Source organism: Hippopotamus amphibius, chromosome 7 (assembly GCF_030028045.1).
Source record: "Hippopotamus amphibius kiboko isolate mHipAmp2 chromosome 7, mHipAmp2.hap2, whole genome shotgun sequence".
NCBI classification, from domain to species: Eukaryota; Metazoa; Chordata; class Mammalia; order Artiodactyla; family Hippopotamidae; genus Hippopotamus; species Hippopotamus amphibius.
In genome coordinates, this window is record NC_080192.1 from 7,269,170 (window position 1) to 7,291,366 (window position 22,197).

At 45.7% G+C, this 22,197-nt stretch overlaps 3 protein-coding genes across 3 annotated transcripts in view; all 3 read right to left on the reverse strand.

Annotated features, from left to right (window-relative positions):
* The window catches only part of MEI1 (meiotic double-stranded break formation protein 1), a 62,845-nt gene extending 53,977 nt beyond the window's left edge, over positions 1 to 8,868 (reverse strand). The window contains exons 1-6 of the mRNA XM_057742299.1: positions 8,623 to 8,868; positions 5,867 to 5,990; positions 4,994 to 5,044; positions 3,194 to 3,267; positions 1,789 to 1,894; positions 1,118 to 1,321 (exon numbers count right to left, since the gene is read on the reverse strand). Of these exons, the coding sequence (XP_057598282.1) occupies positions 1,118 to 1,321; positions 1,789 to 1,894; positions 3,194 to 3,267; positions 4,994 to 5,044; positions 5,867 to 5,990; positions 8,623 to 8,793 (730 nt within the window). The 5' untranslated portion in view covers positions 8,794 to 8,868. The remainder of the gene's footprint in view (positions 1 to 1,117; positions 1,322 to 1,788; positions 1,895 to 3,193; positions 3,268 to 4,993; positions 5,045 to 5,866; positions 5,991 to 8,622) is intronic.
* LOC130857572 (uncharacterized) lies at positions 8,839 to 16,497 on the reverse strand. Its single transcript, XM_057743334.1, has 3 exons — positions 13,258 to 16,497; positions 11,331 to 11,463; positions 8,839 to 8,948 (listed from the first exon to the last, which is right to left on the reverse strand). The coding sequence occupies exons 1-3, from the start codon at positions 16,495 to 16,497 to the stop codon at positions 8,839 to 8,841; spliced, it is 3,483 nt and encodes a 1,160-aa protein (XP_057599317.1).
* A 116-nt stretch (positions 16,498 to 16,613) lies between these two features.
* On the reverse strand, positions 16,614 to 18,948 carry LOC130857573 (uncharacterized protein C22orf46-like). Its single transcript, XM_057743335.1, has 3 exons — positions 18,733 to 18,948; positions 16,690 to 17,241; positions 16,614 to 16,634 (listed from the first exon to the last, which is right to left on the reverse strand). The coding sequence occupies exons 1-3, from the start codon at positions 18,946 to 18,948 to the stop codon at positions 16,614 to 16,616; spliced, it is 789 nt and encodes a 262-aa protein (XP_057599318.1).
* Between the last annotated feature and the right edge of the window lie 3,249 nt (positions 18,949 to 22,197).

Consider the following 22,197-nt stretch of genomic DNA (forward strand, 5'->3'; position numbering starts at 1 on the left):
TTCATGTCTCCATAGATATTCCTAAGTATTTTATTCTATTAATGCTATTGTAAATGGAATTGTTTTCTTAATTTCTTTTTCAGATACTATGTTGCTAGTATATAGAAACACAACTGATTTTGTGTCCTACAATTTTACTGAATTTATTTATTAGTTTTAACAGTTTTTAGTGTAGTGTTTAGGGGTTTCTATGAATAAGGTAATGTCATCTGAAAACAGAGACAATTTTACTTCTTCCTTCCTTTACTTCTGCCTTTTATTTCTTTTTCTTGCCTAATTGTTCTGGCTAGAACTTCTAGTACTATGTTGAATAGAATCCCACCTTCTTTGCAATCTCCATGACAGCACATACCACAATGGGCTCTAATTGTCCACATCTGTCCTCTACATTGGACTATGAACTCCCTCAGATTAGAGTTTGGGTTTGATCACCTTTATGACCCCAGAGCCCAGAACAGCGCCTGGCTCAGAATGAACACTCTCTATGTGTGGCCAAACTGTTCTTAACAGAGCTTTTGGCCCAAACTGTTAAAAGAAATTGCTGTTACCCACAGACTAGGCTTCTCCCTGTAGCTCCTGCTCTGAAATAGGTCCTCACCCGGTCACCAATCACAGTGCCCATTTGTTCTATCCAAAGTACAAAAGCTCCCTGCACAAAAGCATCTGACAGATCTTTTGTATTTATATAAGGAAGTAACAGAACAGGCTGAAACGGTACACTGAGCCTCAAATAACAAGCAAAGAAACTTGGACTTCACCCTGGAGGCCAAAGGGAGCCACAGATAATTTTCCAAATAGGAAACTGACAGGATGCAAGCTATGCAGTGTGAAGATTAATTTGGCAGCAAGTATAGGATGCACCAGGGCAGGCAGTAAAGACCAGAGGCAAAAAAAATTGCTGTCCCACTTTTTTTCCTCTTCTCCTTCCAAAGGCAATGTTCTTAAGATACCACACCAACATTAGGCATCTTTCACAGTCTGTTCCTCTTATCTCCCAAACACACGGCTTCTATCCTTTGCAAAGCAGCAAACCTCCCCACCACTTGTCAGCCGGTATCTCAAATCCTCAAGCAAAACCTCAAAAGCTTTCTCTTCTCTCTCCAGTCCCATGTCTTACCCAAGCAATTGATCTGTAGCTCCTTTGTCTGAGCACCATCCATGGTGGAAAGGAAGAGGGGACACAGCTTCTCCCGGAAATGGCCCAAAAGCATCTCAGCTGCGACTGGTGAGGAGTACAGCTTCCCATAAAGGTAGCAGACAGAAGCTTGCACCCCCTCATTGGGGTATAGTAAACCTCTCAACAGATGTTCCATCAGGTCACCTATCCAGAAAACAACCAAGGGGCCAATGTCAACTGCTAGATGACACTCCAAACTATTGCCCTGAATGGGGTGGGAACTTAATCAAAAGGGAAAACCAAGGCTTAGAGAAGTGAAGTGATTTACCCTTGGATAAATCCTCTGTGAGATATTTATTTGCTTTCACTGATAGAAAAAAAAATGCTTCTATATTCCAGAATTCCTCCTCCCACCTGAAAGGAAGGTACCTCATAGGAGGTACTTAATTCTTTTGTGTTAAAAAATGAATAGAAATAGCCCAAGACCAGAGTTGAGAAACACTTTTTTTCCAATTGGCCAACACAGAGCATATTTTGCAGACGGGAAAACTAAAGCCTAGAGAAGGAAAGTAATGACTTCCCAGGTGTACAGAGTGAATGGACCACCCAGATGGAAGTGTGATCAAAGCAGGTGAAAGGGTAGTGGCAGCTCTTCCCCAGAGGTCACTCACTGTGCTCCATCACAAGCTTGTCTGCCAGAGCAGGGATGGCATCCACCAACTTGCCAAGAAGGGTCAGGGTGGCCAGGCTGCCTCTCATGCAGGGCATGTTACACAGCTACATAAAGTGAACACACTCCGCTCTATAAATTAGGATCAGGACGGATCTCCCACCAAAATTCATCTTGCCCTCTCCACACCAAAGCCTGTACTGCACCTGTCTCTCACCACAGTCAGTAATCAGCCTCTTTAGCTATGTCAATCTCCCCTATTGGACTGGGAAGCCCCGAAGGAAAGGGACTGAGTCAGATTTCTCTCAGAGTCCTCAGCATCTAGCTCAGTACATGTTTCTTAAATTAAACTAAAATTAGCATATTTTGCCTCCTATGGAGCCGGAGACTGGGAGGTGAAAGTTGGGAACATCATAAAGGTGGAATTCTAGTTCATTGAAAAACAACTTTATTATCATTATCATTATTATAGCTACTAATACTGAACATTCTATTTGGCAGGTACTATGCTTGATGCTTTACAGGCAGAGTCAATAATACATATTTCACCTTTTCTACCAACTAGCTGTAGTACCTCAAGTAAGATTCTTAGCTCTTCTGGTGGGAATTAATAATAGTACCAACTTCATAGGGTTGTTGGGAGGACTGAATGAGAGACTACATGTAAAGCACCAACACAGTGCCTAGGAAGTGCTCAAAATGTTAAGTGGCATCATCATGATGATAAATGTTGATATATAAAATTATAAATTCAACCTTCTTTATCAATCACATGCAGAGTAATTATAATGACACGATAATTTAACATTACTTCTAATTAAATGTTGCTCTTGATGGTATTACATGAACATTTGTCTTCCTTTTGCAAAAAAAAAAAGTGATTCTGATATTATTCCTAAATCTTAAACACAATGCAAAAGGGGCTGGTTTAACTGATATCTTTGACTACACTGAAGAAAGTAGGTTAAATATACCTACTCAGTGCTTATGTTAGATGCTGATAAAAGCAAACGCCTTCAGTACAAAATATTGTATACAACTTAAACCAAACAAAAAATACTAAGCCAAGACATAGTGAACATGTTTCCTTAATAAATTCATCAAGGAAGTCTGTGTTATATTTAGGAGGATATGGAGAATGGCCATGGGATGATTATGCCAGAAAACGGACTTCACCACATGGAGGCAGCATTTGGGAAACTGAAAAGCGAAGGAAAGAAGCTACAGAATACTGAAGCAGAAGACCCAGGCCCTAGCTCTGGCTCTGCCACTAACTCAGTGACCTCAGGCAAGTTCCTTTTCCTCTCTGGATTTTAATCTCCCTATCTATCCAAAGAACGGTTGACCCAGCTCTGACATCTGAGGATCCTGAGGGGTACTCAAGAATCCACAGCAAGTTTACTGACCTCTTTGTGACACTCATCCAGCAGGCAATGAATGGTCTGCTCTGACTTCAGCTGAGTTGTAAGCTGGATAAGGACTGAGCAGACACAATAGCATTACTAATCAGAAGACAGCCCATGGCCCAGAGTTCACTTTTCATAGTCCTTCTAATCAAAGTCATTTGCTTGTGTTAATTGGCATTAGTCTTTTCTATCTCCCCCATTCGTCACTGTTTTTTATCAATGGTTCACAACTAGGCTATACATGAGAATCACCTAGGAAGCTTAAAAAAAACAAAAAACCAAAAAAACCACTAATGCCCAAGTCCCACCCCAGACCAATTAAATCAGAATCTCTAGAGAAAGAGTCTAAACATCGGGATATTTTTTGAGTTTCCCAGGTGAATGTATCATGAAGCCAAGGTTGAAAACTACCATTTTATATTAGTTCTACTTTTCTCCTTCCTCAGAATTTGCTACTTCATATACTAAAAAGAAAATTATGAGTTAGTTCCTGTGCCAATAATTGGCCATAATATTATTGCTCAGCCCCAAACCCACCCTTCTATACAATCATTTGTGATGCTTCTGCTGGTGTCTTTGAGAAAGAGTAGAGAAGAGGCTGACTCTGCAAATGTGGGGAAAGCTACAGACTAGATTTGGCTGCTACTGAGGGAAGGCTCTGCCACTTCCAGGGTAAAGAAGCATTCTAGGACAACACTCACAGAAACAGAGAGAAGGCAGGAAGCAAACAGGAAAGAGTGAGGAGGGAGCAAGTCCTTCTCCCTCTAGCTCTGCAATCTCCATCTAGTGCCCACTGCCTCAGTGAATTTCCTGGGGTGTTATGAGGGTTCTGTAAGCTATGCTGGTACCAACTGCAAAAAGAAGGCTTTAGGATTATAGCCCCACTCAAGAATGGCCTTGAGGAAAATGGTGAAGGGAAATCTCACCATCTCTGCCAGTCATCAGACCTTCAAGTGGTACATTTGTTTGTTCACATTCTGTAGACTGAGAGATGGTCAAAAGTACATACAGATCATATTTACTTATCTGTTACAGCTTCTAGCAGTTACAGCTGCTAACTGTGTGGCTGGATGGTCATGGATCCAGCAGCAGCCAAGAAGCATCCTCTCCTCAGAGGTCTGAGTTTCATATGTGGGGTCCTTCCTCCAAACTTGTAAGTTTTAATAATTCCAACCTCTCCCTTTGTTTCCCTAGCCCTAGGGGTGGGAGCTGTTTTCAAAAATTTCTACCTTGGTGAAACCTGGTTCTCTTTTTGCCTTCAGTTACCTAGCTAATAATTCTTTAAAGTTGTTTCTGTTCAAATAACTTCTGTGGTTTATGTTTCGTGACTACATCCTAACTGATACAGTTCTTGCTCTTTCAGCAAGAATCCTCTTATCCCAATGCTCTTGCCTTCCTTCTTCTTGAGTCCTTTATAGGTAAATGCAGGCAATTCCACAGCTTTAACCACCACCTACGTGCAGACAACTTCCAACCAACCAATATGAATGCAATAAAAACAGAGTTTTGTACATGCTTTGTAACAGCACCCATAAGCCCTTGTTATTTACCAGCCAATTTCTCCTCCAGCTTGTAAACTCTTAGAGGGCAGGGACCATGTCAGATATATCTCTAGTGTCTGATACAGTACTTGGCACAGAGTAGGTGCCCAAGAAAGAAATGCAGAATTAATGATTGACAACTGAGTTTTCTTTATCTGTCTCCAAAATGGAACATTTCATCAAGTCTCAAATAATCAAAGCTGCAATTTAGGCTAATATCCCTGGCTTCAAATGCTAGGTACACACAGTTTCACCTTACCTTCAGTACAGAGGTCTGTTATACTCCCATCCTCCACATTGCATAACAGTCCTTGGAGCAGAAGGAGGTAAGAGGGGGATGGTTAACAGTTAAAAGAGAAACAAATCCAGAAAGGCACACTGTGAATTCTAAGACTAATAGCAGCTTTAAGCAATGTCCCAGCTAAATTCTATCCTCGGCACCAAACCCCAGATTTTCAATAACCTACTCTGGCTTTAAAAGGATAAAAATAGTCATTGTGGCACAGCATAAAAAACTGTGTTTTCTGGAGTCTGTAACAGACCTGGGGTAAAATTCCAGTTCTGCCAGCTGTTAGCTAAGACCTCCCTGAGCCTTGGGGATCATCCTCTCTCCCTTAAAAGACTGTCTTGGCAGTTAAAAGCCTGAAAAGCCTCCAGCAGAGAAAAGCACCCAATTTGGGTTGGCTCCCTTACTCCCTAAAAGGGCCCGTTCCATAGGATGTTATAATTGTATTCAAAGAAGGGATCTTTTAATCCATCTCATTTTACACATGAAAAAAACTGAGGTACAGAAGAGAAGTAATCAGGGTCACACTCAGATCAGCAGACTCCAGATCTGACTTCTAATCCTGTTCAAAGACCATACAGACTGGACTTTTTCAAAGATCACACATTTCCTACGTTCACTTTCTCACTTTTACTAACCTCTGAGCTGTGGTAAATACAATGCATCGTGTATCTTAGAAAGAGGACAATTTCTTCATCATTATGACAGAATAATTTGCTAGTAAGTTAAACTGTTACATTGCAAAAAGTCTAAACTATCATTACAAGACAATCTCTCCAACACCTCAAAAGCAAATGTACATGGTATACATGCAAAATTCATGCCAAGTTTTCCTTTCAATCTCACCGAAAAGCATGCTTATGAAGTGGATATAGGCTCTCTGATCCTGAGCCACCAGCTGCATGACCAGGGAGGCATGCCTCATGAGAGCATCTCGGAAGCCGGACAGCACATGCTTCTTGCGCACCAACTTGGAGCAGATGAAGAAAAATATTCAATAGCAACCAAGTCTCAGCCATTCTGAATCCAAACAAGTATAATTTCCAATTATGACTACAAGATAATACTGATAGGATCATCTAAACTATGGAGTATGAAAAAGGACATCATTTACACACAGGAATCCATGTGTTCAAACAAAGAATTATACAAGAGCTAAGGTTCCTAATACACTATATTTACATAGCACTTTACTGTTCACAAATCACTCTTGTCTACTAGCTCATTTAAGCCTAATGAGTTGGTAAAGCAAGCAAAAAACAGGTATTATTGTTGCCATTTTGGAGATGAGAAAACTGAGGCTCAGACACTTTCCCAAGGACTCAAATCTAAGTATCCAACCAGGTCTTGTCCAAGGTCAGTGCTCTTTCCACAGTCTAGGAGAGTGATACTAGGGACCCTTCATGAGCCTCACTGCAGCAGGTAGAAAAAATGCATTCTTCCATTCAATGTAGACATAAATCTTCACATTCAATTCACCTCCCTATACAGAGAATTGGGTTGCAGCTGTGCAAAGTGCTCAAGACAATAGCAAAAGTTAGGTCAAAAAAAGGACGTGCACCTACCGAGGACAGAACTGGAACATGGGTACAACTGACTACATCACCCCTCCAACTGGTGAAAACTGAAGCTAAGAAGTGTGTTCAATAAAAGGTGGAGAAGTTGCATTTCTTATTGCCTCTAACCTGTGCTATTACAAGTCTCCTCTTCTCCTTCACCAATTCCTCCCACATAATGCATTAAGCTAGTGACCTAAATGAGTTACTCAAAAAATTTCGATGACATTCCTTCACTTGCTAGATTAAATCCAAACTCCTTACCTTGGATTCAAACTCTTAAAGGAACTGATCTCAGCCCTGGCTCTCCAATCTCATCTCCCTCAACTGTCCTTCAAATACATTCTGATTACCTCCCCAAACTCATCCTTGCTAATCCCTGCCTCCTGAAACAAGCTCCCCCATTTCCTCTGGCCCAAATCTCACCTGCCTTCTCAAGTGTAATTCAAATGTTTCCTCCTCTAAAAACCATTTCCTAATTTCACTCCTTACCCCACACAGCACTTGACCACAAATATGCCCACCTTCTAAGTTCCCAGTAATATATTCTCTTATTTTCTCTCCTACCTTACTGTCTTATTCATCTCTGTATCTCCCACTGCCCAAGAACGGCAGCCTCAGAACTCTAGCCTCAATGATATTGTGATATTATCAGCTATCCCAGAGGTTCTCAGAGCATAGCTTTCGGACCACTGAGTGTGCCCAAAATTCTTTCAGGGGATCCACAATATCAAAATTATTTCCATATAATACTAAGATGCTATTTGCCTTTTTCACTTATTCTCTTGTAAGTGTACAGTATTTTTCAAAGGTGACATGTCACAACAGATAAAATGCAGAAATATGAGAATCCAGCTGTCTTCTATTAAGCCAGACATTAAAGAGATTTGCAAAAATATGAAACAAAGACATTCCTTGCACTATATTTTTTGTTTTGAAAATATAGTTATTTTTATTTTTTAAATCATTTATCCCAGGGACTTCCCTGGTGGTCCAGTGGATAAGACTCCCCACTCCCAGTGCAGGAGGCCTGAGTTCAATCCTCGGTCAGGGAACTAGATCCCACATGCATGCCACAACTAAGAGTTCTCATGCCACAACTAAGGAGCCCATCTGCCTCAACTAAGACTCAGCACAACCACATAAATAATTTTTTAAAAATCATTTATGCCACAGAACTGTACACTTAAAATAGTTAATTGTATGTTATCAATACCTATATTTTGCCAAAACAAAAAGGATTATATAAATATGTAATGGATTTACTATTAGTTTTAAATGAATATTTTAAACTTTTGTTATTTTTAATACAGTGAATAAACAAAAGCTGTTTGGGGTCCTCAACACTTTTAAAAAATGTAAAGCCATCCTGAGAGCAAAAATTTGAGAACCGCTAATCTAGCTCATCCCCACCCTCCCACTGCAAGAATTCCCCTCCAGTGAATCTGAGAGAACCGTGATCTCCCAAACTCTTCCTGGAGGCCTCCGTGGACAAATACTCTCTGCAAAGGTGGGTAGGCACCGAGGCAACACGCAGCCCAGCTTCAGCCCGCTCTGCCTCTCAGAAAGGCCTTCCCCTCACCCCACTCCTGCTGCCGTCAGGCCAGGACGCCACAGAAAGCTGAAGCGAATAAAAGACCCTCGGGCTGAGCTGCGGGGGGGACTCAGGTGGGAGGGAGCCTGAGCGAAGGCTAAACCCTGGAGAAGTGGAGAGGTTAGGGCCGGGCAGCTGAGAGAGGGGCATAAGGGAAGGTGGGAATGCGTGCCAGGGAGTCCTGGGGGGCCCTGGGAGCCCCGGATTTAGTGCGGGCAGAGTAGGCCCACTGAGGCACAGAGCCAGGGTCAGGGCCTCGATCCTTAAGGGGATGCTGGGCGGCCCGCGGGGTAGGCCGCCCTGGCCGGGTGAGGGCCGGGCCTGTTTAGGAGCTAGATTTAACCAGGCGGGTGGGCCCGGCTGTTTCGGGGAAGGGGAGTCGGGTTCAAGGGAGCTGGTCCGGCGAGGCGCGGCCCTGGTTGGTGAGGGAAACGCCCAGACCCAGTTCGCACCGACACGCCGGGCTCCGGCAGCAGCTCCAGCGCGCAGGCCAGGCAGAGGCGTGGGGGCACGGGCAGCAGCCAGCGCGGGTCGTGCCGGTAATGGGCCCTCTCGAAGAGCAGTGCCGCCTCTTCGTCCCTCCCGGGCCCGGGAAGGCCTGCCGCCGCCTCCCTCACAGCCATCTCTCCGCTCGTGCTCTACGGCTGCAGCACCGTTTCCCGCGCAGTTTACGCGCAAGCGCAGTTGGCAGAGCTCGGTGCCGGCGCGGGCGCCTGGGGAGAAGAGTAATGCGCCTGCGCGAACACGGTACCAGACAGCCTCAGGCGAGCAGCGGCCCCTGTGGGCGGGTGAAGGACCGTAGGACTCGGAAGCGCGTACGTCTAAGCCCAAAGCTGTTTGCTCTTAGAGCCTGTAAGAATTCGTCTTCACCACGCCAAAGACTGAAAAGCATTTGTAAAGACGCTGTTATTAGCCCTGAAAAATAAAGGGAAGGAAGCAATCTATTTGTGCTATTAAAAAATTAAACAATCTCAGGGATTTTTATCAAAAAACTATTAGCGCTATTATTTTAAATTTACCTGACATCTTTCTCTCAATCTAAGGTGACACCTTTCTCTCAGAGATTCTGAGATGGTCCCCTTAAAATATCCTCTCACAGAGGACTGCAGTTCAATACTTGCAGTTTTGTGAGCACAGAAGGAATGCTGAAGAAGAAAAAATAGTTTGTTGTTAAGTATATTAACAATAACAACCCGTCAATCTATAAGGATTTAAGTAGCTCCAAAGTGCCCAGCAACTGGTTAGTGTTGAAGGAGGTAAATTCAAGAGGTGTTTTCTACATTCAGAAGCAGTGTGACTGAGTAGAAAGAGTGCTTTGCGTGGCAAAATAATTTAGAAAACAATGGTTTATTTTTAATGGAGTACCATGAAGTGATGCTTGAGAAAAGTAGATATTAACATGGAAAAAATCCTCGTTAAAATGCTAAGTGTACAAAAGATGTAGAATAATTTACATAAGTATGTAAAATAAGTAAGCAAACGTTTATTCAACACATTAAATATAACAGTAATATATGTTCAGTGAAGAAAATAAGAGAAAATAATATTTTTATATATTTTCTTTTAGTCTTTTGCTATACATTTTTACAACAGCAACATACAAAGGTGTATAAACTTTTCTCAGAAAAGATATATCAGGACTTCCCTGGTGGCACAGTGGTTAAGAATCCACCTGCCAATGCAGGGGACATGGGTTCAAGCCCTGGTCTGGGAAGATCCCACAGGCCACGGAACAACTAAGCCCATGTGCCTTAACTACTGAGCCTGCACTCTAGAGCCTGTGAGGCACAACTACTGAGCCCACATGATGCAACTACTGAAGCCCGTGTGCCTAGAGCCCATGCTCCACAACAATAGAAGAGAGTGCAATGAGAAGTCCACTCACTGCAATGAAGAGTAGCCCTACAAGGAAGACCCAATAAATAAATAAGATATATCATGTACATCTTCCATATCATTGAACATTATTCTATATATCTTTTTAATGTCAACAAATTATGTATTCTTTTTGACAAAATTTGGAGCCAGGAACTGTGCTAGGAGCTAGAGGATTCAAAAGTGAGCAAGAGACAGTCCTTGTCCTCAAGGAACTAGACATCCAGTCGAGGAAAGAGACAAGCAAATTATTACAATAGGGTAAGTTTGTATTAGTTGTCTATTGCTGCATAACAATCCACGTAATGGATTGAATGGTGACCCGCAAAAAGATATCTCATGTCTGCTGTGGACTGAATTGTGTCACCCAAATTCAGATGTTGAAGTCCTAACCCCTAATGTGACTGTATTTGGAGATAGGGCCTTTAGGGAGGTAATTATAGTTAAATGAAGTCATAAGGGTGGGGCCCTTATCCAATAAGATTAGAGGCCTTATAAAAAGAGGAAGAGAGAAAGATCCATCTCTCTCTTCATGTACATGCACTGAGGAAAGGCCATGTGAGGATATAGTGAAAAAGTGACCATCTCTAAGCCAGGAAGAGCGCTCTCCCCAGAAACCAAATTAGCCAAAAACTTGATCTTGAATTTCTAGCCTCTAGAACTGTGAGAAAATTAATTTGTATTGTTTAAGCCACACATGCTGTATGATTTTGTTATAGCAGCTGGAGCAAACTAATATAACATCCCAAATCCTTTTTTCCAGAGAATCTTTGCAGCTGTAATTAAGGATCTTGAAATGAAGATTTCATCCAGAGTATCCAGTGGGCCCTAAATCCAGTGATAACTGTCTTGAGAAGAGACACAGAGTAAAGGAGGAGGCAATGTGATCACAGAGGCAGAGTTGGAGTGATGGTGCCACAAGACAACAAATGCCTGCAGCCACCAGAAGCTGGAAGGGACAAGGAACTGATTGCCTCCTAGAGCCTTTGGTAGCAGTGTAGCCCTGCTCACACCTTGATTTCATCAGACTTCTGGCCTACAGAACAGAGGATAAATTTCAGTTGTTTTAAGCCACCAAATTTGTTGTAATATGTTACAGTAGCTATAGAAATCTAACAGACCCCAATATTTAGCAGCTTAAAACAACAAACATTTATTTTCTCATAGTTTCTGTGGATCAGGAATCCAGACATGGCTTAGCAAGGTGACCCTGGCTCAAAGTCTCTCATGAGGTTGCAGTCATCTCAAGACTCACTAGGGCCAAAGGATCTGCTTCCAAGCTCACCCAGATGATTGCTGGCAGGATTCATTTCCTCAAAGGCTGCTGGACTGAGGGCCTCACTTTCTTGATGGCTGTAGTCCAATGGTCTCCTCAGTTCCTTGCCATAAGGCAGTTCACAAAAAGGAGGATGGCTTCCCTTAGGGAACAAGCAAGAGAGTTGAGAGAAGTGTGCCCAAGATGGAAGCTATAGTCTTTGTAACTGTTCTCAGAAGTGACATTTCATCATTTCTGCTGTATCCTATTTGTTAGAAGTGAGTCACTGGATCCCATCCACACTCAAGGAGAGGAGAATGCACAGGGCATGAATACCAGGAGGTAGGGAGCATTGGGAGCCTTCTTAGAGGCTGCCTACCCCAGTATAAGTGCTGTAGTAGTGGTAGGCATGAATTGCTATGGGAACACACAGCAACGCATAGGAAGAAAAGCATCAAAAAATTAACTGGGTGATGGGATTACGGATTGTTTTTCCCTTTTCTAAATTTTCTAAATTCTCTTTAATGAGCATGTATGGGTTTTACAATGAATTAAAAATAGGAAAGCTAGGGACTTCCCTGGTGGCTCAGTGGTTAAGAGTCCATCTGCCAATGCAGGGTACACAGGTTCGAGCCCTGGTCCGGGAAGATCCCACATGCCTCGGAGCAACTAAGCCTGTGTGCTACAACTGCTGAGCCTGAGCTCCACAGCCTGTGAGCCACAACTACTGAGCCCACACGCCACAGCTACTGAAGCCCAAGTGCCTAGAGCCTGTGCTCTGAAACAAAAAGAAGCCACTACAATGAAAAGTCTGCACACCACAACAAAGAGTAGCTTCCACTCGCCACAACTATAGAAAGCCCATGCACAGCAATGAACACCCAACGCAGCCGTAAATAAGTAGATAAATAAATAAGTAAATAAATAGGAAAGCTAAATGAAAGGGGAAAAAAAGGAAAGGAGAAGGGAATGAAGGGAGGGAGTATAAAGGAGGGAGGAGGAGAAAACCTGAATTGAATTTCCTGAGTTAAAGTCCTGTGAATCTGCTTCCACCTGCTGAAGCTGTCTACAGAAGTATCACAAGACATAAGAAGTTAGCTAAGAAGTTTCAGACTTGATCGACACAAACAGCACCAGGATGTCCCACAGGTGGGTGAGGTGAGGGAAAACAAGTAATCAGGGTTGCCAGTGCTTGAGAATTGAAGAGGTGGAAATGACTTGTCCATGAAATCTGCTCATGGGCAGCAGAATCCCAGCAGAGTAGACACTCAGTGATCAGCTCCCTTCCTTGTAACCCAAAGGACCTAAATAATAGTGTCCAGTACAGAGCACCCCTCCCCGCCCCCGTAAGCAGCTGAGGCTGTTTGAGAATCCTACCCTCAATCAGAATTAGCTTGGAATAGGACAAGACAGAATCATGACAGAAACTTCAGTAAACCCTCCTCTGAGGAACTGGAGAGGGAAGGTGTTTAGGAGATGGCATTGGGCTGACCCACATTCCTCGAACCTTCAAAACCATAGAGTAGAAGTGACTTCTGTCCCACCCACAAAGTACCCCAAACCCCAAAAGGAGGCGCTCTTAAAACATGTACCATTTCTTTATCAGAACCCCCACAGGGCCCAAATAACCAATTTTATTAGAGGTTATTTTATCACCCCCTTTGGGAGTGAGCAAGCAGGCCACTCTCCTGCCTTCTCTGATGTGTTTTGAGGATTTTGGGCCCACAGCCTACTTCCTAAAGCCATGCCAGAGCAGAAAACCCCTCAAATACTTCATAAAACCAAACTTTTTGGGGGCTGGTGGATTCCGTGGGGCCCCTTGTGGGTTCTCAATTTCCCCAAGTTCTTCTTTCTTAGGAAGAGCAGCCCCAGCACCACAGTGACCTGGTGGCTGAAGGTTTCTCTTCAAAGAAGTGTGGACTCTGATGCTGTCCTCCCTCGCACATGGGTCACTCACTTTGGGAAGCAGGGTAGGATCAGGATCCCTCACACTCAGGCTGGAGGCTGAGTGCTGGGGCTTGGCCAAGAGTGGGGACAAGGAGATCTTGTTCAAAAAGCTGATGCTCAGCCTTGCTGCAGCAGAGTGGAGACTCCTTTTGGAGCTGAAGGCGTCTGTGGAACAGGAGGAAGGCTGCTGCCCCGTCCCTCTGCCTTCCTCCGGCTCCAGGCTTCCTCTTCTCCTGTGTGTGGGCTGCTGACATTTGAGTCTGGGGGGCCCCTGAGATACGTGCTCCTTCCTCCAGTGGTCGTAGCCTGCCCTGGAGTGTGAGATCCTCGCTTTGCTGGGAGCCCTCTCTGCCATTTGGGAGACCCCCGTCCTGACCATTTCCCTGCCCCTGCTGCCCTCAGTGGAAGGTTCTTGGACCCTTTCTTGGCCACACCAGCTACTAGATTCTGCTGCAGGCCAGGGGTTCCTGGGAGCAGTGAGCTCGGCCCTAGAAGGAGCCTCTTTCTGGACATCCTGTGGTTCTCTGGGGCCCCCTAGTGGCTTGACTCTCTTAGGCTTTTTAGGAGGGACAGAAATGCCCATTGGCTGTGACGGGTGTGGTTCACGCTTCTCCAGAGCTCTGGCCTGTGTAGGAAGTTTTGAGCTTCTCCTTTCTGGGGGTCGAACCCTCTGGGACCTCTCTGGGGACTTAAGGCCTGGCCTGGAGGCTTGGGCCTCGCAATGCCTTTCCTGCTGCCCCTGCAGCTCACAGGCCACATGCAACCCAGGGAGCCTCACCCCAGCAACGGGCAGTGGGCAGGGTCCTAAGAAGTTAAAGTGCAAGTAGGACTCTAGGATCCGCCGGGGGAGGCCCCACTTCAGATGTGCGATCTTCCGCCGCATAAGGGACTCCAGGAGCAGTCGCTGGCTCTTCTTGAGGGCTGGCCACTTGGGCAGGGCGGTGAGGGCAGTGGGAACGCCCACCAGAGCTGTGGCAGCTTGGGGGGCTTGGCCACATGAGACAGATGGGCAGGCAGAGGGCAGGCCCAGGGGAGCAGCCAAAGACTGTGGGTTCTGGAGCTGTCGAGTCAGGCCAGAGGTCTTCTCCGGAGCCACTCCTTTGTCACTTTGTCGGCTTCTCTGGAGTTTAGGTCGGGCCTGCCTGGAGGCCGGAATGACACCAACTCTGTGCTTCCCTGCAGTGGCTGTGCTGTGGCTGGCCAGATGCTCTCCCTCCCCACTGGCAAGCTGGAAGAGTTCACTCTGGTGGAGGAGAGGCTTCATCTCAGGATGGGGAGCAGAGGCTACAGCCTGTTCCTCATCCATGGCCCCATATCCAAAGCCAGTGAGAGCTGAGGGCCCCTCACCCCCAGAACAATCAACTCGCAGATTGCCTTTAGCAGCATCCTTTCCTCTGACCTGGCCCTTGTTTCTTCCCCTTGGTACTCGAAGCCCTCCAGCATCCTTGGCTCTGCACTTTCTCTGGCTCCTTGCATCCTGGATTTCTGCAGCATCCTCATCTTCACTCTTATTCTGGTTTCTTTGCCCTTGTATCTGGATCTCTCCATCAATTTCACTTCTTAACCCTCCCTGATAATCTCCCCCAGGAGGCTGGGTCTCTTTACCACCCTCACCTCCAGCTTCTCTCTGGGGTCTCTTCTCTGGTGCCTGGATTTCTGTTTCATTCTCACCTCCCATCTGCTCCTGATTCTTCCTATCTGACAAATGAGTCTTTTCATCAATGTCACCTCTTAACTGACTCTGGTCTTCTTCCCCAGGTGCCCAGGTCTCTGTACCATCCTCACCTCCAGCTTCTCTCTGGTTTCTTTTCTCTGGAGCTTGAATTTCTGCACCATTCTCACCTCCAACCTGCTCCTCTTTCTTCCATTCTGCTGAATGAGTTTCTATATCAATTTTACTTGTTAATTCTCCCCAGTTCTCTGCCTCAGATGCCTGCGTATTTGAACCATCCTTGCCTCTAATGTATTCCTGATTCTTAGACTTGGGTATATGAATCTTTCCATTAATTTCACTGTTTAACTGATGCTGGTTTTCTTCTCCAAGTTCCTGAGTCTCTTTACCATCATCGCCTTTAACCCCTCTCAGGTTTCTCTTCCCTGTTGCCTGGATGTCTGTACTGTTCTCATCTCCAAACAGCTCCTGGTTCCTCCTCCCTGGTGGATGGGTCTCTACATGAGTTACACCTCTTAATTGTCTCTGCTTCTCTGCCTCGGGTGCCAGGGAATTTGTACCATCTTCATCTCCGTCCTTTCTCTGGTCGCTCTTCTCCAGTGCCTGAATTTTCGCTCTATGTTCACTTCCAGTCTGGTCCTGATTCCCCCAAGGTGGTACCTTGAATTCTCTGCCAGTTTCACCTACTGCTGGTTTCTGGTCTCCCCAGCATCGTGCTTGAATCACTATCCAATCCTCCTCTCTTATCTCCCTGAGGCTCTTCCTTCTGGACATCTGACTTTCCCCAGCATCCTGACCTCTTTTCAGACCTTGATTTCCCCACCCGACTTGAAGTTCATATCTTAGTTGTTTCTGGATCTCTACCCTAAATACCTGGACCTTCCCAGCTTTCTCACTTCCATCTTCATCCTGCTTCTTCCACTCTGGGGTCTGGATCTGTGTCACATTCTCACTTTGAACGCATTCCTGCTTTCCCCACCCCAGGGCATGGGTCTCTAGGCCATCCTCTCTTTTCATTTCTCCCAAGTTCTCCCTCCCAGTTATCTGGATTTGCACAGCATTCTCACCTCCAACCTGGTCCTTTTTTCTCCTCTCTTCTACCTGAATTTCTGTAATAGTGTCACCTCTAATCTGGTCTTGTATTTCCCACCCTGGCAGCTGGGTCTCCTCACCATTCTCACTTCCAGTCTGGCCCTGCTTCCTCGACCCTTGGGCCTGGGTCTCTCCTTCATCCTCCCCTCTGGCCCCTTTCTTGTTCTTCTCAAAAGACTGGGTCTCCACAGCATCCTTATTCCTACTCCTGTCCTGGGTCTCCCACATTGGTGTTTGGGACTCTGCATCAATTTTACATCTTAACTGTTCCTGTTTCTCTCCTCTGCATGCCTGGGTTTCAGGAAGATTCTCACCTCCAGCCTTCCTCTGATTTCTCTTCCATAGTTCCTGACTTTCAGCTCTATTCTCAACTCCCACCTGGTCCTGGTTCTCCAGCCATGGTGTCAAGATCTCTCCAACAGCTTTACTTATTACTAGTCTCTGGCTTCCCCACTCCAGGACCTTAGTCTCTGCCTTGTCCCCCATCCCAAAGTTTATTGGGAGTTGCCTTCCAGATGCCTGAATTTCCCAAGCATCCTCCCTTCTGCTCTCTCTCTGGTATGCCCACCCTGGAGCCTGGGTCTCTCTACGATCCTCTCTGCCTAGTGTCTGGTTTTCCCTCCCTGGTGCCCAGGCCTCTCGCGGGCAGCGCCAGGACTTCCAGATGGGCATTCCCACTTGTTGGTTGGAAGGAACAGCTAGGAACTCTCTGGAACAGAACTGCAACCTCTGGGCTGAAGGGAGGTTTGGGCGAGAGGTCATGGAGGTGGGGCAGCATCTCATGCCGACAATATGCTCCAGTGGTACCAGTTCTTCCTGGGAGTGGACCAACAGCTGCTTCATCCTTTGGCACATGTCCAGGGCAGGGGGCAGTGGCTTGCAAGTCAAGTGAGTCTGGTCATCACTACGACGCCAGTGTCCCTGCCATGCTTCCCAAGAACTGTCCTGAGGTAACATACAGGTGCTTGAAAAGGAGGTGGTACAAAAGATGTTTTCAGAAGGGGTGTAGGCAGCCCAAGGTAAACCTTGACATGGGTGCTGATAAGAAAGCAGATATTGAGTCCATGAATCCTGGAGGCTCCTCTGCTTTTCCCCTCTCTTATTCTGGGGCCATTGTTGGGCATGAGCATCCAGGCCCCTGAACTTGCCAGGACTGAAGAAGAATTCAGGGGTGAGCCCAAAGCAAGTGCTATGTCTCATGGAGGGCACTGCCCACTTCTGCGGTGGCACCTGTAGGTGAGAACAGAGAAGCAAAATCTTTACAGTCACATTGTCTCATCTAATCCTCAGATCAGGATCGGAATCCCCATTATCCAGATGAGGATGCTGGGGCTCAGGAAATGGGGAGTCACTTCTCTTAGGGAAAACAGTATTCATTCAAGAAAGAAAGATAAAAAGTTTATTCCAGGCCAGGTACTGTTCTAAGTGCTGGGGGTACCAGCACGAACAAGACAGTCTTTGTTAGGAGCTGTCTTCTAGATGGAAGGCACAATGACCAAGTATATACCATAATGTTAGGTATTGAAAAGTGGGTTTTGGGGGGGCGGGTTTGGCCACACTGTGTGGCATGTGGGATCTTAGTTCCCTGACCAGGGATCAAACCTGTGCCCGCTGCAGTGGAACCGTGAAGTCTTAACCACACTTGAAAAGTGTTCTGATGGAAATAAAAGCAGAGTGGGAATGGGGTTAGCTCCTTTAGACATATTGGTCAGAGAAGGCCTCTCAGAGGAGATAACATTTGAGTGGAGACCTGAATGAAGCAAGGGACAAACCAAGTGACATCTAAGGAAAGAGCACTGTAAGCAGAGGAGACATTAGTGCAAAGGCCCTGAGGATGGAACTGGGTCATTTGCATAAGAACAGCTAGGAGGCCTGTGTGGCCAGGATGCAATGAGTGAGTGACTAAGAGAGTGCTAGATGAGGTCAGAGAGAGATGCAGGACAGATTATTCCAAGCCTTGGGGTTGCAGTTAGGAGTTGGATTTTATTCTGAGTCTGCCTGGAAGTGATCCATAAGAGCCATCGCAGGGTCTTGAGTGGCAAAGTGCTGGGATCTGTTTTTTGTTTTTTTGTTTGTTTGTTTGTTCTCACTCATGAGCATAATGCTGGGCTTAAGCCAGGTGCAAAAGAATACTTACTGTATGATTCTATATGGGCAAAACCAGTCTATGCTATTAGACTAGCATAGTTGTGTCTGCAAGCTTCTGGGCTGCTGGTAGTAGACTGGTTCTTAATATAGTGCTGCACCTGGATGTGTTCAGTTTGCAAAAATTCATTGATCTATATACTTATAAACTGTACATGTATATTCCCTTGGATTAACTTTTTTAAAAGAGAGACAGAAGGAAGTTCATTCTGTTGACTGCGTGGAGCACTGACTGTGGTTGGGTGAGAGAGAAGGCAGGAATCAGGCAGAAGGTGGTACCTACAGTCCAGGTGAGGCCTGATGGTGGCTTTGCCCAGGAGGGTGAGGTGAGTTTTTGAGAAATGATCAGATTTGAGATATGGATTGCAAGCAGAGCCCATAGGACATGCAGGTGGATTGAATGTGAGGAGCAAGGGAGAGAGAAGTCCAGAGTGACCTCTGGGTGTGGGACAAGATAATGTTCTTCCTGACCCATCTGAGTTCATCTCTGGTACACAGGGCCTAGAACAGGGTCCTTGTAACAAATGATTGAGACAATCATGGTGTTGAGGGAAGGTGGTGTGAGGGCCCCCTTACCTTGATGACCTTCCTCATGCTGGGGTGGGTCCTGCTGACCTGGTGCCAGTAGTGCCAGACCTGCCAGATCAGGAAGAGGCAGAGGATGAGCAGGTTGCCACAGCACCGAGGGTCCCTGCAGCTGCAATCCTCAGAGAGCAGGCCCCGCACTGGCTCCCACTCAGGGCCCTGGAACGGCCCCACCACGGCACAGGCGCCCAGGAGGGGCAGCAACATGACACAGCTTAGGTCAGGCAGGTGGTGTTTGGGAGTTGGAGGGCAGGACTGGTATGGCTGACCCAGCCACTTTAGGGCGGGGTAGCCCCTCCCTCATAGCACCGCTGTCACGAAGGCCGCCTCACAAAGGCTCCTGATGCTGCTGCCTCGGCTCCAGCTGCTGCACCTGGCACCAGAGCTGGCTAGCACGCCCCAGGTACAGGTGAGGACAGCATCGGGGAACGGCCCAAAAGGAATCAGAGGAGGAAGAACTCGTTTTAAACATCCTGTCCTCCGGAGTGGAGAGATTAATAGCCCCCCCTGCATGATGGAGGGATGGAATCTGCAGTCTGTTTGATTTCTTTCCTCCTATTCGATACTTTCATCCATTTGACCATCAGGCTGTCTGATATCAAACATTTAACAAACATTGTATTGAACATGTGTGTTCTTAGCTAACCACCCAACATATCCTGATGTTTTTGTTGAGGGATTACTTTCCCATCTCAGGATCACTATTGGTAGGAATATAAATGCTACCCTGAAGACTTTCACCCAAAGGTTATATTCAGAATATTGACTAACAGAGCAGGCAGGGTCATCAGCCAATCGGAATGGGGCAAGCGTTAACCCTTTAATAGCTGGGTTGTAAGTGGCCCCTGGGGTCTCAGTAGAAGGGCATCACCTATTTACCAACCATTTGGGAAGTATTTCTCTATTTTAGGAACCCAATATACCACATGAGATGGAGCTATATGTAATGAGGTGGCTAGACCTAGAGTCTGTCATACAGAGTGAAGTAAGTCAGAAAGAGAAAGACAAATATTGTATGCTAACTCATATATACAGAATCTAAAAATGGTACTGATGAACTCAGTGACAAGACAACAACAAGGACGCAGATGCAGAGAATGGACCGGAGAACTCGAGGTTTGGGGGGGCGGGGGGTGAAGGGCAAGCTGAGACGAAGTGAGAGAGTAGCATAGACATATATATACTACCAACTGTACAACAGATAGCCAGTGGGAAGTTGCTGTATAACAAAGGGAGTTCAACTCAAGGATGGATGATGCCTTGGAGGACTGGGACGGGGAGGGTGGGGGGGAGTTGAGGGAGGGAGGGGATACGGGGATATGTGTATAAATACAGATGATTGACCTTGGTGTACCTTAAAAAAAAAATGTATCTTGGCTAAATACTACCCCAGTTTATACCTGATACTCTTTCACAGGCCCAGGGAAATCAAGAAGTGGAAGTGTGACCTAAGTTTGGCCAACTGGGCTCTCTCTTCCAGGACTCTAACTATCAAGGTAGGACTAGGAAGCTGGTAAGAAAAAGAAGAGCAGCCCATGGCCCCTAGAAACTGGCTCAGCTCTATCAGTTAGGCCTGATGTTGCTAGGAGATGGTCTGACACTCATAGCTGAGCCTTGGTATTTCCCTGTTGAACATAAAATACTTCATAGAACGTCAGCTCAGACAAAGTCACTCTAACTGTAATAATCAAGACAAGAACAAGACCGCTCTCTAATCCTGTCTGAACACAGACAGAAACATGAACATTGTCAAAAGCCACAAAAATAACCAAACATCTCACTACCCTGGCTAATATGAATGACTGCTATTTTGTTACCAATTATAGCTTTAGTCTCACTTCATTCCTTCCACCTTCTAGATAAGATTTATTAAGATGCCCAATCATAGCATCACTCACCCTTCCTGAGAGTGTCTAATCCAGAGCAAACCCCTTTTCCTTGAACCTTCCCTATATCATTTGACACAAGCACAAATCCTACAGTAAATCCAAACATCCTTTTACTGAGAAGCACCACCGTTCCCCATGGTGTGTGTTCTCCCTTGTTGCAAAGAGTAATAACACTGCAGGTCTTTAGCTAAAGAACAGTGGTGTAAGATTTTCTGGCTGGTCCTGCTCTCACAACCAGCTCCCCTCGGACCTCCAGGCTCCACTGCAGAGTCTTTTCCCAAATTCCTTTTTGCTTGCTTGCCACCAAAGATCCCTAAGTAAAAGAAAAACTTTCTTTGGATCAAGCACAGTGCCAAACGATAGGTATCCAAAGTGTCCAAGGCAGCTACAAGCCCCGCTCTCATAAAGCTCTCAGTGTGACTAGAAAGGTAAACACTGAATAAAGACAGAGTCAATGAGTGCTGCAAAGGGCAAGTACAGGGGGCTTGTGGGTCCACCCAGCAGGGGCAATTACCTGGTCTGGATGATCAGGGAAGCTTCACACCAACAGAGTGAGTGACGGGCTTGGGGAGATTGGGGTGAGCTCAGGGTAGAAAAAGAAGGTGGATGGGGCTGCAACATGGGGATGAGGAGGGGAGTACTGGTGGAGAGAAGCCTAGTAAGCCATGGCAAGGATTTAGGGTTTTAAGCACCGAACTGTGGTAAAAGACAAATTTCTAAGACATTGATTCTGAGCACGTTAACATTTATTAACTTACTAGCAAGGAAAATAGCAAGATACAAAAGGGTGGGCTAGTTCTGTGAGAACATGGAAACTGAGTTATTATATAGTCAGGAAACAAATAGGTAGAGTGTACAGTCTCATTACTCATGGTCATAAAAACATCAAGCCCCTATCAGTCATCACTAGGAGATCTGGGATCTAATGGTCCAAGATGCCAGGCAGGCCAAATAACAACCAGAAATTGTTATAAAGGACATCAAAAAAGCAAATGATAATGACACATCTATGACTGTAAATTGGAATAATAAGGTTTCATCCTCCAACAGTGGTAGCTGATAGGTCCAATTAATATGGAAATATGAACAGGATCCAAGAAAGATGAGGAGTAGGGTCCAAATCACAGGTTCTCAAACAGGAGCCATCTATGGGAATTTCTTAATTTGGAGACAAATTTTATTTTTTGACAAGTCACAGATGTACATGGATGAAGTTTGATAGGGGGATTTTTCATGTAATAAATATTCAGCCCTGGAGCCAATTCAAACCCATGTGGCTGGGTTTTTAAAGAGAGTAACCAGATGTGATGAAAGTTACCCAAGCCAATAGCCAAATCTCCCAGGGTCCAGTTCTGGCTCTGCCACTGCCTCATTCTGTGACTGTGGACAAGCAGCTTCCCCTCTCTGGGCCTCAGTATCTGTAAAATGAAGGGGTTGCACTGCGTGATTTCTATAGGTCCTGCTAGGTCTCTACTCCTAGGTTTCTGAAGGAAATAACTGGACTTGGCCCACTATGGTCTAGTTTTGGCTCGATCCAAATGGTCCCAAGAGGGAACTCCCTGGCAGT